This window comes from Phasianus colchicus, chromosome 31, assembly GCF_987193195.1.
Source record: "Phasianus colchicus chromosome 31, bPhaCol1.hap1.1, whole genome shotgun sequence".
Classification (NCBI taxonomy): Eukaryota; Metazoa; Chordata; class Aves; order Galliformes; family Phasianidae; genus Phasianus; species Phasianus colchicus.
The window spans coordinates 574114-591427 of NC_143466.1; the positions used below are offsets into that span (position 1 = coordinate 574114).

Genomic DNA, 17314 nt, shown 5'->3' on the forward strand with positions numbered 1-17314 from the left:
GGGCGCATTGAGATGAGTGTGAACCCCAAGAACCTCAGCCAAAAGGAAATGGGGAAAGTCTGAGTAGCGTTGGGGTACAGGGATAACAGTGGCAGACAGCCCCCAGAGCATTGTGCCCCACAGGACTGTCCCTTTATTCACATAAACACACCAGAAGGCTGTGCTACCATTCAGCAAGACCTGGACAGACTGGAGAGCTGAGCAGCAAGAAACCAGATGAGGTTTAACAAAACCAAGTGTAGAGTCTTGTACCTGGGAAGGAATAACCATACGTATCAGTACAGGTTGGGGAATGACCTGCTGGAGAAGAGCTCTGCAGAGAAGGACCTGGTGTTCTGGTGGACAACACATTGGCCATGAGCCAGGAGTGAGCCCTGGTGGCCAAGAAGGCCAGTGGGATCCGGGGGTGCATTAAAAGGAGCGTGGCCAGCAGGCCGAGGGAGGTGATCCTCCCCCTCTGCTCTGCTCTGCTCAGCCTTTACCTGGAGCACTGCACCCAGTTCTGGGCTCCCCAGTACAAAACAGACAGGGATCTCCTAGAGAGTCCAGCAGAAGGCCACAAAGATGATAAAGGGCCTGGAGCATCTCCCCTGTGAGGAAAGGCTGGGTTACCTGTGCTTTACGGAATCAAACTCTATAACCCAGAGTTGGTTATAAAGCAGGTCTGTTTTTATTCAGCATTTGGCACCAAGCTGGGTGCAAGGAGGATAGCTCCTCCGAACTTGCACACTGGAAGACAAAAGTGTGGTACAGATACAGGCCAAACTAATACATAATCAGTGTTTTTCCTGGAATTTGTATACATATTCATTACATTTCCGAGAACCCATCAGCATATGGTCCCTCCCTCCGGCACATGCACCCTGGGCAGTGGGGGTCTTCTGGTGGTCATGGGATGAAGGCTCATTGTCTTCAACAGAAGTAATCCCATCCTGACCATTCCTTGTGTTTCTTCAAGTTTACAATATCTTTTCTTATCTGGCCTCACATCCTGCTTACCTGCATTCCTATACAACAGTTAACCTTATCTTGTCCTCTTCTAACTCACCTGGGTCTGTTCAGCCTTGAGAAAAGAAGACCGAGAGGTGATCTGATTACTTTTTGTAAGCATCTTAAATGTGGGAGGCAAAGGCACATGGCCAACCTTGTGGTCGGTGGAGACAGGACAGGGGGAAACAGCCACAAACCGGAGCGCAGGAAGTTCTGCACCAATATGCGAAGGAACTTCTTTATGGTGAGGTGACGGAGCTCTGTAGCAGGCTGCCCAGGGCGGCTGTGGATTTTCCTTCTCTGGAGATACTCCAGACCCGCCTGCACGCCCTCTGTGCAGCCTGCTGTAGGGGGCCTGCTTTGCAGGGGGGTCTGGACTCGATGATCTCTGCAGGTCCCTTCCAACCCCTACAGTTCCGTGATAAAGAAAGCTGAAGACTCCCCGCTGCCTCCTTCAGGGATAAAGGTGGCCGAGCGAGCCGACTGGAACAGGAATGTTCCTCACAGCAGTGCACGGCATCTCCTCCCCCACCGCCACCCACGGGAGCGCCCGCGCAACCGCACCGCAGCCGGACAGCTCGACCGGAAGTGCTCTCCCCCGCGTCTGCGCGGCTTCCGGCGGACGGGGCAGCCCTGACCGGAAGTGCTCTCCCTCACGCCTGGGCGGCTTCCGGCGGCGTGGGGCTGGATCTAACCAGTAGCCCCGGGCGTCGGTACCGAGCCGGGAGAACGGCGGCCGGCTCTTCCCAGCAGAGCGGGTGAGGCCGGGCGAGCAAGGGCCCGGCAGAGCGTGCGAGGCCGCGGCTCGGGCCGGGGAGCCGGGCCGCGCACCGGGAGGAGCCGTGCGCGGTGCTGAGCTGCGGTGCTGCGCTCCTTAGCGGAGCTGGCGGGGTTAATTCCGCACCTGGCGTGTTCCATCGCCGGCCGTCTTGAGTGAGGTCACGCGGGATGTGCGGGACAGCCGGGCCCAGCCGGCACGGGCTCCCGAACGGAAAGCCCGGTTTAGCAGCCGGGTGCTCGCGCAGAGCGTTAGAAGGTTGACCTTCCTCGCGGCCCGCCTGGTGGGGTGAGGCGTTGGAACTGGCAGTGAGAACGCTTTGTGTGAGTGGTACAGCAGCACTGAGTGTGGGTTTCCTCAGGCAAGAAAGGACGCTTAATCCGCTGGCTCTGAAATCTCTCGCAGATGGTCATGGCTTCCTGGGTTCAGCCCGGCTTTGACTGCTCCCCTCTGTCAGAGCTATTAAAAGGCAGGAAGGCCTGCCTGGCCACGGAGGGGCAGAGCTGGACAGAAGAGAATTGGCAATCAGCGTTAACCATTGTGGAATGGGTACAAAACCCAGCAAAGCAAAATAAAAACCTGCCAACGAATCTCCAACAGCAGAGTAATTCTTTATTTAAAAAATAGTAATAACTTAAAAAAGAAAAAGGCAAGGGGGGGAGGCATTAACCCTATGCATTCCTAGTAGGGAAGTGTGCTGCCTCCCCAGGGCCCAGGTCACAGACATCAGCAGAAAACTTTCCGGCCTGGTTCATCCTTCCTGCTATTGTCCTTTACTGAAGCTCAGGCTGGTGGTGATGAACTTGCTGACTGAAGCCTTAGGGCTGTCCTAAGGGACTGCTGTGTGTTCGGGTGATTAGTGGATGGAGTGGGAGTACAGATGGTGTTCTCTGTGTCTTCAGTGGCAGTGAAGGATACTGAGAGGACCGGAAAAATGCTTGTGATAAATACATGGCTGAGAGGCTGGTACCACTGCTGCAACTTTGTTGTGTTTTTTTTGACAGTGAGGCAGTTCACTGGTTTAGTCTGCATCTGGTCTGATGGCTGCAGATGGGTCCCATCTGTCTCAAAGGGAGAAAAGGATCGCAGCCCAGGAGCTGGCAGGGCTTGTTGAGAGAGCTTTAAACTAAGTATGAAGGGGGAAGGGAATGGAATGAGGTGTGCTAGAGATGAGTCTGGGGAACAGTGTTAGGGCTGGAGGTGAGGCCAGTGGCTCAGCTGAAATGCGTCTGCACCAGTGCACACAGTGTGGCCAAGAAGCAGGAGCTGGAAGTCATCATGTGGCATGCAGACTATGAGTTAGTTGTCACTACTGAAACATGGTGACATGGTGACTGTTACAACTGGAGTGCTGCAATGGATGGCTGAATAAATTCTTCAAAAGGTGTAGGTAAAAAAGGAGGTGTGGTGGCATGGCGCTCTGTTAGAGAACAGTTTGATATCACAGAGCTCGGGGCTGGGGATGGTAAGGTTGAGTCCCTGTGGGTCAGGATCAGGGTGAAGACCAACAAGGTGGACATCCTGGTGGGGGTCCATTACAGAATGCCAGACCAGGATGAAGAGACAGATGAGGCATTCTATGAGCAGCTGGTGGGAGTTGTGCAATCACTAGCCTTTGTTCTCATGGGGAACTTCAGCTTGCCAATGGTCCCTTGTTTGGAATTCCCCACCAAGATGATTCTGTTTTCTTCTAGGATAACAGACAGAAATGCTTGTTCATGCTGATGTCCCAGTCTCTGATAATGTTGCTACTGCTGTTCCAAAATCCAGGTTCTCTATGTTGGTGTGCACACAAGAGTGAGATATTTATTTCAGGTCTTCATAGAGATGAGTGTGAGTAGTTCACTCACAGGGCTAGCATGCCTTCTGTGTATATAGATTTCTTTTGTGGACAAGAAATGTAGGATCACATTGCCTCTGATTCTACTGATAAGAGTTTACCTACAGGAATGGTTAGCTACCCATTTCCATTTGAAGGGTCAGCCCTGTCCTACTTTCATTTCTCCTGTAATTGATAATCAAAGTCAATGCCATTTGCATTTCATTCAACCCCTCTTTGTACCAGGATACAGTCAATTTTAAAAGTTGGAATGGATTTGGAGCAGGACAGAGTTCATAGGTACTAGATGGAAGCTGAGCTGTAGAATAGAGTTAAATGGAGGAGAAAGTGTTATCCATAATTTATTCAGTCATAATGGAAATATACGCAACCCTCCATCTGTGGACCAAGACTGAAAACTCCAGTGCTGGATCCAAGAGCGGATACTATCCATCTTTCTGTCTTCCTCTCCTTATTCCTCTGTCTCTTACTCTCTTCTCTCTTATTATTATCATCTTTCTGATTTCTGTGCTCTGGAGAAGTACAATTTCTTCATTCCCGTCTACCAGGCCTACTCCCTTCAGTGTCTCTAAAACTATTCAGAAATAGAAAAATAAAAAAAGAGCAACCCTCAAATCTTCCTCTCAGCTATTTGCCACCTTCCTCTTGTGTGTTACCCTACACCTCTTTCCTATGTTGAATGGCAATTGCTCAGTCACGGCCTGAGTCAGCGACTGAGCACCTGGGGAAGGAACACAGACAGCACTGGGAGCACAGGAGGAAGCAATTCACCTAACCTCACTGAAGGGCTAGCTGCCCCAAGGGAGGGATCTCTACCTGGAAATCCCTTCTTTTGGAGCATTTGGCAAGCCCTGATCCTTGGGATGGGCAAGCAGATCTTTCTTTAACTGGATTATGACCATCACCCTTTTTGGGTAATTTAGATGCTGTGAAAGAATAGAGAATCACCTTGGCAGTGGATTCAGAACAGGTTATTCCATGGTGGTAGACAAAGGAAAAGGGAGCTCACTGTGCATAGTACAGCCTTGCTCTGGCCAAAACTCCCCTGTTCAAGGAGAGTTGTTGACTGCAGTCTTCGTAAATTTAACAGGCGTAAAAGGATGTCTGAGAGGAACTAGGGGAGGGACTTTGAGGCTTCTGTTTGTAGCTTCTGGTCAAGTTCTCTTACAGCCCTATTGGCTGCACCAACACTGGAACCCAGACCAGTGCTCTTTTTTCTTTTTTTTTGTCTTTTTCTCTGTCCCATGGTGTCCCCTCTCTCTTTTTCTTTATTTTCCCCTTATAAAGTTGTTAAGTATCACACTCTTTATTTGGATTTCTTATAAAGTTGAATACTTTAGCTGCACAGCTTAGATAAATGTAATTTTAAGACATTACATTACAAAACTGACAATACTTTTAAGGTAATTGTTGTACGGAGAATCTCATTAAAATTGTTGATTGTGTTTGGATTGAGAATGTCGAGTCACCTAGCTCTAATCAAGGGGATTTGCAAATCAGGTCACCCTTATCTTGCTTCTTGGGTGACACCATTAAAAAGAAGATAAATCCATTATACCATCATTTTTATGCTTAGCACCACTGTGAATCAGTAACTAGGCTGCAAAGTGTAGTTAAAATCATAAGTATCAGAATCAGTAGATGCTGATTTGATCATCACAGGCTGGTTCAACTGTTCTGTCATGCAATATTCTCTCTTTTCAGTGGGTGAAACCCTAAGGACCGTGTTGTTGTTGTTGTTGTGCTCTGTGTGCCTGAGTGTGGGGAGGGACGGAAGGGGGTGCGTTCAGATTGCTCTTCCATTATCAACATACTTTCCTGCAAGTCCTGTTAGATGAGCATACCATTTCCTAATGGATTTTCTGCAGCGGATTCTGGGGGAGCAGTCCTCATTAGTCTTGCTCCCAGTAAATTAAAAGATCCTATAGTTGGCACAGGCTGTCCTTTATATATTGTGTCAACTTGCTTAACTGCTCGGGCTGAAGATAGCAGTCCCTTTTCCCATACATAATATAGCACTGTACAGTTTCTTTAAACGTAGCTAAGCTGGACAGTAAGTGGCTGCTGCTGCTTGCCCCACCTGTTTGGTAGAAGTTCCTTTGATTACGGTGCTCAGTGTGTATGGCAGAAAAAGTTGTGGGTGACAGAAAGTTTTTCTTTCCAGCTGTATTGCTGTAACTTCAGCAATTCCACCCCACGCCACAGCAGAAATGTGGTACTGGAGTACTGCAGTAGTTTTTGATTCAAGGTGGGCAGGGACTGTGCAAAGTACACTGCCTTTTTAGCATCAGTGTTTGAAGCTGGCACCAGGTCATGTGTTTAAAACATCAAAACCCCAAATATTTCTGATGAGTATTTATAATTGTGGAACAAGTGGGTGACATGAATTTCTCACCCAGGAGCCAGAAATTTGCTTTGGCAATTTGGGCCACGGTATTTTGTTTCTTTTACATTAGTAATCTTAACTCTTTGCTGCCTGATTTGCATGCTCAGTTTCTGAAGCCCTAGTGGGAGCTCCATCACTGATTTCTCATTTCTGGAATGCTACAGGTAGACTAAAGATAATGCCTGGAGGCTGATTATAAGTCAGGACTCTAGGAATGGGTAAAACTGATGCTTTCCTCATGCTTCATTACTCCACTTTGGGAGGTTTCTTTGCAGATATAGATATCCAGTTTATCAGAAGCTGGCTGTCCATGGTTTGGATGGGCGTATGTTCAGCTGGGTGAAACACTGGCTGGATGCCGGGCCCAAAGAGTTGTGGTCATGGAGTTAAATCCAGTTGGCAGCCAGTCATGAGCAGTGTCCCCCAGGGCTCAGTACTGGAGCTGCTTCTATTTAACATCTTTATTAACGATCTTGATGAGGAGATTGAGTGCACCCTCAGTAAGTTTGTAGATGACACCAAGTGGGAGGGGTTGTTGATTTGCCCGAGAAAGGCACTACAGAGGGACCTGGATAGACTAAATCAATGGGCAAAGGTAAACTGCATGAGTTTCAACAGGGTCGAGTGTCAGGTCCTGCATTTTCGTCACAACAACCCCAGGCAACGCTACGGGCTTGGGGAGGAGTGGCTGGAAAGCTGCCTGATGGAAAGGGACCTTGGTGTACTGGTGGACAGTTGGCTGAATGTGAGCCAGCAGTGTGTCCAGGTGGTCAAGAAGGCCAGTGGTATCCTGTCTTCTATCAGGAATGGTGTGGTGAGCAGGACCAGGAAAGTCATCCTGCCCCTGTACTCTGCACTGGTGAGGCCTCACCTCGAGTGCTGTGTTCAGTTTTGGGCACCTGATTACAGAAAGGACACAGGGGTGCTGGAGCAGATCCAAAGAAGGGCAGCAAGGCTTGTGAAGGGCTTGGAAAATATGGCCTATGAGGAGAGACTGAAGGAACTGGAGCTGTTTAGTCTGGGGAAAAGGAGGTTGAGGGGAGACCTTATTGCTCTCTTTCAATATCTGAGAGGTGATTGCAGCAGAGCAGGGCTGGTCTCTTCTCACTGGTGACAGGATGGGAGGAAATGGCTTTAAGTTGCGCCCGGGTAAGTTTAGGTTGGATATCAGGAAAAACTACTTTACAGAAAGGGTTGCTAAGCACTGGAATGGGTCCCCAGGGAGATGGTTGAGTCACCATCCCTGGATGTGTTTACAGACCATCTGGATGCGGTGCTCAGGGACATGATTTAGCAGAGGGTTAGAGTTTGGGTAATATGGTTAGGTTGTGGTTGGACTTAATGATCTTTAAGGTCTTTTCCAACCTGAGCAATTCTATGATTCTGTGATTGCGTGTTGCCACCAACTCCAGCAACCAGTCGACTCCTAGGTTACTGTTTGTAGCATTTTGTGCCTTTCGGTGTCAATTTCCATAAACCTTTTTGAACCCTAGGGCATTGAGCATTTTGGAAAAAAATAAACAGAATATCCTTAAGAGAATTTTAAAGAAAGTGTCCCTGCATAATTTTCAGAGACGTGAAAGGCGTGCTGGGCTCCAAAGGAAGCTCATATGTGTTGACCAGGTGTCATTCAGGCTCAAAATGTGGTTTCAGAGTTGAGAGGGACACATAATAACGTTGTTGGATGAGCAGCTCTGCCAGAGTCATGAACGTTCTCTCATCTGCTCTGTTTATGTCATTTAAGCGTCACTTCCAGCCCCCAAGCCTGTGGTGATCTCCCTGCTGGAAGGAAGGGATGACCCCTGAATCCCAGATGTGCACACCTTGGAGGACATGGCAGAAGAGCTCAGCACAGGTGAGAGGGGGGTGAAAGGAGGAGGCTGGGAAAAGCTGTCTCTGACTGGGAAATATTTTGGCACCATGTCGTATTTCTGAATTTCTTCTGTCCTCCAGCATGTGATGGTATCACAGCTATGAAGGAAGATCTGCAGAACAGTGGCATGGCCCAGAGGCAGTGTGTTAGTGTCTCTGTTGGAAAAACCAGGAAGGATGTCCAAGGGGGTGTGGAGCAAGGAGAGCATGTCAAGAAGCCACTGGGAAACTGTCCAGGAAAGAAAGTGAAGAAACACCTAGACTGCAGCACAGGTCAGAAGCAACATAAAGACTCAGTGAGCAAGGAAGTGTGCCATAAGAAAAGTCAAAATCCTTGTGATGGGAGTGAGAAAAGCTTTCAAACTTATTCTGACTGTGTTAACCAGCAGCACATCCGTGCAGGAGACAGACCCTTTAAATGCCTCGAGTGTGACAAGAGCTACATAAAAAGTTGCAACTTGCATATCCACCAGTGCATCCACACATCAGAGAAACCTGACAATTGCCCCGAGGGTGAGAAGAACTTCAGCTCAGAACTTCATTCCCACCAGTGCACGCACTCAGAAGACAGACCCTACAAGTGTCAACAGTGTGGGAAGAGCTTCAAAAGCAGTTCTAAACTCCTTTCCCACCAGCACATCCACACAGGAGAGAGACCCTTTAAGTGTCCTGAGTGTGGCAAGAGCTTCAAAAGCCATTCTGACCTCATCTACCACCAGCGCATCCACACAGGGGAGAGAGCTTTAAAGTGTTCTGAGTGTCCAAAGATCTTCAGAAGCAGTTCTGACCTTGCAATCCACCAGCGCATCCATACAGGAGACAAACCTTACAAGTGCCCTGTGTGTGAGAAGAGCTTCCGGCAGTGCTCCCACCTCATGATCCACCAGCGCATCCACACAGGAGACAGACCCTACAAGTGCCCCATTTGTGGGAAAGGCTACAAAAGCAGTTCTCATTTGAAGAGCCACCAGCGCATCCACACGGGAGAAAGACCGTTCAAATGCCCTGTGTGTGGAAAGAGCTTCAAAAGCAGTTCCAACCTCATCCGCCACCAGCACATCCACACGGGAGAGAGACCCTTTAAATGCCCAGAGTGTGAGGAGAGCTTCAAAAGCAGTTCTGACCTCATCTACCACCAGAGCATCCACACAGGAGAGAGACCCTATAAGTGCCCCGAGTGTGGGAAGAGCTTCAGAAGGAGTTCCAACCTGACAATCCACCATCGCATCCACACAGGAGAGAGACCTTTTAAGTGTCCACAGTGTCCAAAGAGCTTTAAAAGCAGTTCCCACCTTATCTACCACCAGCTCATCCACACAGGAGAGAGAGCCTTTAAATGTCCTGAGTGTTCAAAGAACTTCAAAAGCAGTTCCCACCTCATCCGCCACCAGCGCATCCACACAGGGGAGAAAGACCCTACAAGTGCCCTGAGTGTGGGAAGAGCTTCAAAAGCAATTCCAACCTCAGAGGTCAGCAGCACATCCACACAGGATAGAGACACTGCAAGTACTCTGAGTGTGGGGAAGGCTTTAGAAGCAGTCGTGAACTCGACTCTCAGAGGCACATCCACAGAGTAGACAGGTGATAGAAGTGCCCTGAGTTTGTGAGAAGCTTCAGAAGCAGTTCCAGCCTCCTTACCTACCAGCACGTCCACACAAGAGATGGAGGCTGCAAGTGCCACAAATGTGGGAAGGTCTTCAGCTAGAACCCCAACCTGGTTACCTGCTTGTGGATTTGCATGATGATGAACCTTCATAAATTGCTTGAGCTCTGGAGCCAAAGCAAATCACGTTCCTCCTTCCTTCTGGGGGAATTGCCTATATTGCTCTCTTTCTGCTGCAGACAAGGCAAGTGGAATACAAAGCAGAATCCAGTGATTATGACAGGTGGATCAGAAGCACGTTTCTGCCAGGTTTGTGTGCAGGGAATTGTTGTTCTCACCCCAGAGAAACTCATCTGCTGTGGGTCAACAGATGAGGATCCAGATTAAACCTCAACTGGACCAAGAAGTCACTCTGTAGGGAATGCAGGAAGAGCTTCAGCTGGAGCTTAACTTTTAGTAGACCCCAGTAAACCAACACAGGAGAGAGCCCCTATGAGCACCTTGACTGCTGGAAGAAGTACATCCAGAGCTGGGAGCTCATCACACACCAGTGGGTACCAGTTTGGAACACACCCTCTATGAATGTGCTGCCTGCGTTTGCCTGAGCCTGCTGCTGCCAGGGGAGGATAGGAAGGACACCACCTGGGTGAGGTTCGAGCAGGTGGATGAGCTGCTCAGCCTGGTGGTGGAGCTTAGGAAGGAGGTAGAGAGTTAAGAACCATTAGAGAGTGTGAGAGGGAGATAGACTGGTGGTGTGACTCTCTGCGAGAAAGAAGCAGAGATTGCAACCCCCAGCCTGTAGTGGACCCTCTCCCTTGCTGTGGTCAAACTGAGGGAGCCAACTTGAGAAGAGAGGAGGAATGGCAGCAGGTCCCACCTCAGTGAAGCAGGCAGCACCCATCCTGACCTTCCTTGGTTCCTCAGGTGCCTCTAAGTAATAGGTTTGAAGCCCTGAAACTGGAGGGTGAGGTGGCTGAGAATGAGGTGGAGGGACAGCCTCCAAGATTTTCTAAGGAGAGGCAGTCGGCTCCACACTTGAAGACTGCCTCCTCCAGTAAAGAAAGGAGGGTGAGAGTCATAGGTGACTCCCTTCTAAAAGGAACTGAGGGCCCAATTTGCTGGCCTGACCTCACCTGTAGGGAAGTGTGCTGCCTCCCTTAGGGCACGGGTCAGGGATATCTCTAGAAAGATTCCTGGGCTTATTCGCCCATCTGATTACTATCCCTTACTGGTAGTTCAGGCTGGCAGTGATGCTGCTGCTGAGAGAAGCCTGAAGGCTATCAAAAATGACTTCAGGGGACTGGGGAGGATACTTGATGGAGTGGGCGTGCAGGTGGTTTTCTCTTCTATCCCTTCAGTGGCAGGGAAGGACGCTGAGAGGATCAAAAAAACCCTTCTCTTAAATAAATGGCTTAGAGGTTGGTGCAGGCACAAGAATTTTGCTTTTTTTGACCATGGGGCAATTTACTCGGCTCCTGGCATGACGGCTGCAGATGGAACTCACCTGTCTGCAATGGGTAAAAGGATCCTAGCCCAGGAACTGGCGGGACTCATTGAAAGGTGTTTAAACTAGGTAAGAAGGGGGAAGGGGACAAAATGAGGACCACTGGGGTTGAGCGGGTAGTTCGAGGCTCAAAACGGAGATGGGTGATGAGGGTGGAGTTCGAAGGGATGGAGAGTGGCAGGGGGATGCTGCTTCCCTAAAGTGTCTGTACACTAATGCGCGCAATATGGGAAATAAACAGGAAGAGTTGGAGATCTGCATGTGGTTGCACGGCCACAATCTCATTGCAGTCACAGAGACGTGGTGGGACAGTTCGCATGACTGGAATGTTGTCATGGAGGGCTGTGTGCTTTTTAGGAAAGATCGGCTGGCAAGGCGGGGTGGTGGAGATGCTCTTTATGTGAGAGAGCAGCTAGAATGTATTGAACTCCACCTGGGGGAGAGTGGTGTAGCAGTGGGTGAGAATCAAGGGGTGGACTGGTATGGCTGACACTGTTGACACTGATCAGGAAGAGGAGGTTGATGAAGCTTTCCACATGCAACTGGAAGCAGTGTCACAATCCCAGGGGCTGGTGCTTATGGGGGACTTCAATTATCCAGATATTTGCTGGATAAGCAACATGGCCAGGCACGCGCGGTCCAGACAGTTCCTGCAGTGTGCTGAAGACAACTTTCTGATGCAGGGGGTGGAGAAACTAATGAGGGGAGGGGTGTTGCTGGACCTTATTCTCACTAATAAGGAAGGGCTTGTCAAGGAAGTAAAGGTCGAGGGCAGCTTGGGTAGTGACCACGAGATGGTGGAGTTCGAGATCTTGAGTAGAAGAAGCATTGCAAAAAGTAGGATTGCTACCCTGGACTTTAAGAGAGCCAACTTTCTGGAATCTACTTGGAGCTATCCTGTGGGTAGGGTGTTAGAAGGTCAGGGGGCCTGTGAGAGCTGGTCGGCATTTAAACAGCTCTTCTTCCAAGCTCAGGATCAGTGCATCCCTGTGAGCAAGAAATCAGGAAAGGGTGGCAGGAGACCTGTGTGGATGAGCAAGGAGCTCATGCACAAACTCAAAGGAAAGAAGGTCCAGGAAATGTGGAAAAAGGGTCTGACCACTTGGGAAGAATATAGAAATGTTGTTAGGGCCTGCAGGGATGCGACAAAGGCTAAAGCCCGCCTGGAATTGAATCTGTCAGAAGTGATAAAGGATAATTAAAAAGGCTTTTTTAAGTATGTTAACAGTAAAAGGAAGACTAGGGAGAATGTGCCTCCCCTACTAAGTGAGGGGGGTGTTCTGGTAACAGGAGATGCTGAGAAGGCAGAGATGCTGAATGCCTTCTTTGCTTCTGTCTTCAGTGAAAAAGCTCTCCCTTGGGAATCCCAGACCCTGGAGGTTAGTAAGAGGGTCTGGGGAATGGAAGACTTCCCTTTAGTCAGGGAAGAGTTGGTCCGAGAGTGCCTAGGCAACACCAATGTTCATAAATCCATTGGACCTGATGGGATGCATCCACGGGTGCTGAGGGAGCTGGCAGAGGTGATTGCTGAACCGCTCTCTGTCATCTTTGAGAGGTCTTGGAGAATGGGGGAGGTGCCTGAAGACTGGAGGATAGCCAGTGTCACTCTGGTCTTCAAAAAGGGCAAGAAGGAAGATCCAGGTAATTACAGGACAGTCAGCCTCACCTCTGTCCCTGGAAAGGGATGCCATCTCCAGACAACTGGAAGAAAAGGAGGTTATCAGGAGTAGTCCGCATGGACTCACCAGGGGGAGGTCGTGCTTGACCAACCTGGTAGCCTTCTATGATGTTGTCTCTGGCTGGGTGGATGGGGGGAAGAGCAGTGGATGTAGTCTACCTTGATTTCAGCAAGGCATTTGATACTGTCTCCCATGATATCCTTATAACAAAGCTGAGGAAGTGTGAGATAGATGGGTGGACAGTGAGGTGGGTTGAGAACTGGCTGACTGGCAGAGCACAGAGGGTCGTCATTAGCGGTGCAGAGTCTGGTTGGAGGCCTGTAACCAGCGGTGTTCCTCAGTGCTCAGTGTCCGGTCTTGTTCAACATCTTCATCAGTGATCCTGATGAGGGGATAGTGGCCACCCTCAGCAAGTTTGCTGATGATATGAAGTTGGGAGGATTGGCTGACACACCTGAAGGCTGAGCTGCCATTCAGTGAGACCTGGACAGCTGGAGAGCTGGGCAGTAAGTAACCAGATGAGGTTTAACAAAAGCAAGTGCAGAGTCTTGCATCTGGGGAGGAATAATTGCATGCACCGGTACAGGATGGGGGATGAGCTGCTGGAGAGGAGCTCTGCGGAGAGGGACCTGGGTGTCCTGGTGGACGACAGGTCGGCCATGAGCCAGCAATGTGCACTTGTGGCCAAAAAGGCCAATGGCATGCTGGGGTGCATTAAAAAGAGCGTGGCCAGCAGGTCGAGGGAGGTGATCCTCCCGCTCTACTCTGCCCTGGTAAGGCCTCATCTGGAGTACTGTGTCCAGTTCTGGGCTCCTGGGTACAAAAAAGACAGGGATCTCTTGGAAAGAGTCCAGCGGAGAGCCACAAAGATGGTGAAGGACCTGGAGCATCTCCCCTGTGAGGACAGGCTGAGTGATCTGGGTCTGTTTAGCCTTGAGAAGAGAAGACTGAGAGGGGACCTGATCCAGGTCTATAAATATCTAAGGTGTGGGGGGCAAAGTGGCGAGGCCAGACTGTTTTCAGCAGTGTGCGGAGACAGGACAAGGGGAAACGGCCGAAAACTGGAGCATAGGAAGTTCCGCACCAATGTGCGCAAGAACTTCTTTAGGTGAGGTGACGGAGCACTGGAACAGGCTGCCCAGGGAGGTTGTGGAGTCTCCTTCTCTGGAGATATTCACGACCCGCCTGGACGCCTACTTGTGCAACCTGGTGTAGGGAACCTGCTTTGGCAGGGGGGTTGGACTCGATGATCTCTGGAGGTCCCTTCCAACCCCCAAGATTCAGCGATTCTGTGAGAAGAACCTTATGAGAACATTGACACTGAGGAGAAGTCCTATCCATGCCTGTATTGCAGCAAGTGCTTCAACCACAGCTCCAAGCTGACAAAGCTGCATTGAGTCCACATGGCAAGAAGCCTTACAGATACCTCAAGTCTGTAAGAAGGGCTTTGTGCAGGAGCAAGAGTTCCCCACTCACAGGAGATTGCACTCATGGAAGAAATGCTACGTGTGTCCCAAATGCAGGAAGAGGTTCAACAAATTAAAAAAAAAAAAAAAAAATCTCTTTCCATGCCTCATTTTCTCTTCTGCTCTTCCTGCAAGCAGATTTTTGAACTTGTTTCCTAAGGAATAACATGTGTAGGAATGTTCTGTGTGTCTGTGTGCATGTATTCCTTTCAGTAATTTCTGATTCCACTGATTAATCAGATGCAAAGGTCAGGAGAGCAGTAAAGTGGCTCCTACATGTTTACTGAAAATCACTTGCAGTTGAAAGGGAAGGAGGAGAATAAATGAACTGACTTGTCCCAATTTTTTTTTTTTCCTTGGAGTCTGACCCTGTTTTCTTAAAATAAAAAAATGATGCATGGAAGATGGGGAAATGTGGAGTCAAAGAATCAGTTGAGTTGGACTCTTAAAGGTGATGTAGTCTAACTCCCCTGCAATGAACAAGGAAATCTACAGCTAGATCAGGTTGCTCAGAGCCTTCTCCAGCCTGACCTTATATGTATCCAAGGATTGGGCATCTACCACCTCTCTGGGTAACTTGTTCTAGTGCCTCACCACCCTTTTTTGTTATATCCAATCTAAATCTCCCCTCTTTTAGTTTGAAAACATTTCTCCTTGTCCTATCACAACTGACCCAGCTAATTGTCTGTACCCTTCTTTCTTACAACCCCATTAAATACTGAAAGGCCACTCTCAAGTCTCCACAGAGCATTCTCTTCTCTAGGCTGAACATCCCCTGCTCTCTCAGCCTGTCCTCACAGGGGAGGTGTCCCATCCGTTGGATCATTTTGAGGAGGGTATTTTTTCGTTTTTTTTTTTTTTTTTTAGCACTAATTCCAGCCCACTTCTTGCTTCTGGGGGCAGGCATGTTTGGTATATACTGCCATCACCCTTCCTTAATCGTGCTACACATTGGCTATACTCCTTTTTCCAGGTGGTTTGTTCAGGAGCTCAGGGCAGCTGTTAGACACCAAGCTCGGTTGGCACGGATACACATGTGAAAAGCTTAGTTTTTTGTTCCTACATTCAGCATCCCAAGTTTCAGCAGGTGCCGGGAGCAAAATCAGAGCAAACCCACAGCAGAGATTTCGGAGTGCAAGAAGCTCTGCACTGCATGTTTGTTTTGCAAGATATCCTTGCACTGCGGCAGGATTCTTCTCCACTCATGCTCTGCAAGGCTGGCTGGGCAGAAAAGATGCTCATGTGTCTCTCCTCTCTTGTGACCTCAGAAGGTGTTCATTATCGAGCAGTTTCCTCTGGAGTCACCATATCCCCAGAGACATGCAGGAGCACAGGGAAGACTTTCTCTATATTTTCTCTCCCCAGAAAAATTTAATTGCTGAATTCCCCCCCTAGGTTTTAAGGTGCACCATTTGCAAAGGTAAGGTTTTTTTCCCACTCACAGAATCTACCTGTTTTGACTGCTTTGCAGAAGAGGCCTACAGGAGTCCTGAGCCCTTGCATAGCAGGAACAGGAGGATTTTGGGATCCAAGATTGTTTGTTTTCCTTGTGATGGTAGGATTGGATACCTGAAGGAGGAGGACTTCCATTCTTGAAGTTGTTCACGCAGTATGATGTGCAAGGGAGACTTTGTCACTTGGCTAGTTGAAATAGCAGTTGCATCCAGCCTGCAGAAAGCTGTGCAACAAGATGTTCATCATTCATACACAACAGCTTGAAATTTCATCTCCTCTGCTTGATGGGGAGCAGCCCCAGCATGTGTTAAGGGTTCAGGACCTAGGGGGTCAGCAAACTGGAAAAAGCAATAGTGAATGTATCAGCCACAATGGAAAGAATTAAGAACCTGACTTTAGATGCCATCCAGGGTCTGCAGACAGAGATCTTCTTTGAGGTCTTGCAGAATAGAATGTCCCTAGACCTTCACACAGCAAAGGCAGGAGGGGTCTGTATGATAATTAACCAAAGTTGCTGTGCTTGTATGGATCAAAATCAACAGGTAGAAGCTGATTTACAGACAATTTGGAGACAGGTTAAAGTTGTACACGGTCTCCTTAGATGACACTTCATTTGGATTCCTGGATATCTAGCATAAGCTCAATCACTGGCTCCCTAACTTTACCTCGGTAAAGCAACTGTTTGTAGCAGTAGTTGTACTGATTATCCTTATAGGGATAACCTGCATAGGCATGCAGTGTTCTTTCTCGTGTTGTCCCAGGAGAAAAAGACCTAGATGATTATGCCAAGAGACATATGAACCACCAGGTGGAATCTAGAAAGTAATTCAGGAAGGTGTTAATGGACAGTGGTGCATTGTAGGCAAAAGGATTTGCCTAGGATATAAAAAAAAGGGGAGCTGCTTGTATACAGGTAAGCTCAAGAACAGAATGCAGAGTTGCACAAACTCACTGACAAACGATAAGAAAGAAGAGTAGATGCTCTGTTGTTGAGGATAGCACTGTGAAACAGATGCTTCAGCCCAACACAACACCAATATGAGCTGGGTCAGGCTGTCCCCAGCCCACTTAAAAGGTTGGAAGTTCACAGTGAGGTAGACTTCTAGTCTTCATTCAATGACCAGCAGAGATCCCCACCACATTCTATGATGCATGCTCAATCATTTTATGATTTTCCTGGCAGGATTTTGAATGTGAGTGATGCCTAATTCAGCAATTTTTGTTCATCCTTCCAAAGCTTTGAAGCCCACTCCTTCCCAGCCTGAATGCTGCCATAAACTGCAATGTATCACTCTGAATAAGTTTTGTGCTGCACTGCATTGCAAACAAACCGTTGTATTGCAAATAAACAGTGTTGCTCATTAAATCATGGAGCAGTTGAATTCAGTGCTGCTTGTTAACCTCTATGTGTAAACTTATAAATTGAATGTGACCCATGGAACAAATAACACTGGGACAAACAGTATCAGGATTAACACCAAGGACAGAATACCTAAATTTGTATTTAGCAGATACCTTGACTTCCTCCTCCATAGGCAGGATGTGGGGGAAGCCCTCTGCTGTCTGAGCATCAGCAAATCCTCAGCCGTGGAATTCTGGACATTTTCCAGCTGGATCCTTCCAGAACCAGAGCTGGGGATGGAGCAGAACATAGCCCTCCGTGATGCTCCCCCCAGGACGTCCTTGTGCAAGAGCTGTCCTTTGTGAGACGTGCAAAGCCCTGCAGGATGTGGGGGAGGAG

The 17314-nt window shown here is 48.7% G+C and overlaps 1 protein-coding gene across 1 annotated transcript; it reads left to right on the forward strand.

Moving 5' to 3' along the window:
• The first annotated feature begins 1616 nt into the window (after nt 1-1616).
• LOC116239051 (uncharacterized) lies at nt 1617-17011 on the forward strand. Its single transcript, XM_031609060.2, is given in 4 exon segments — nt 1617-1748; nt 7739-7849; nt 7948-9281; nt 9284-17011. Coding segments are annotated over 3 exon segments (1434 nt in total). The 5' UTR covers nt 1617-1748; nt 7739-7827; the 3' UTR covers nt 9362-17011.
• Nucleotides 17012-17314: the final 303 nt, after the last annotated feature.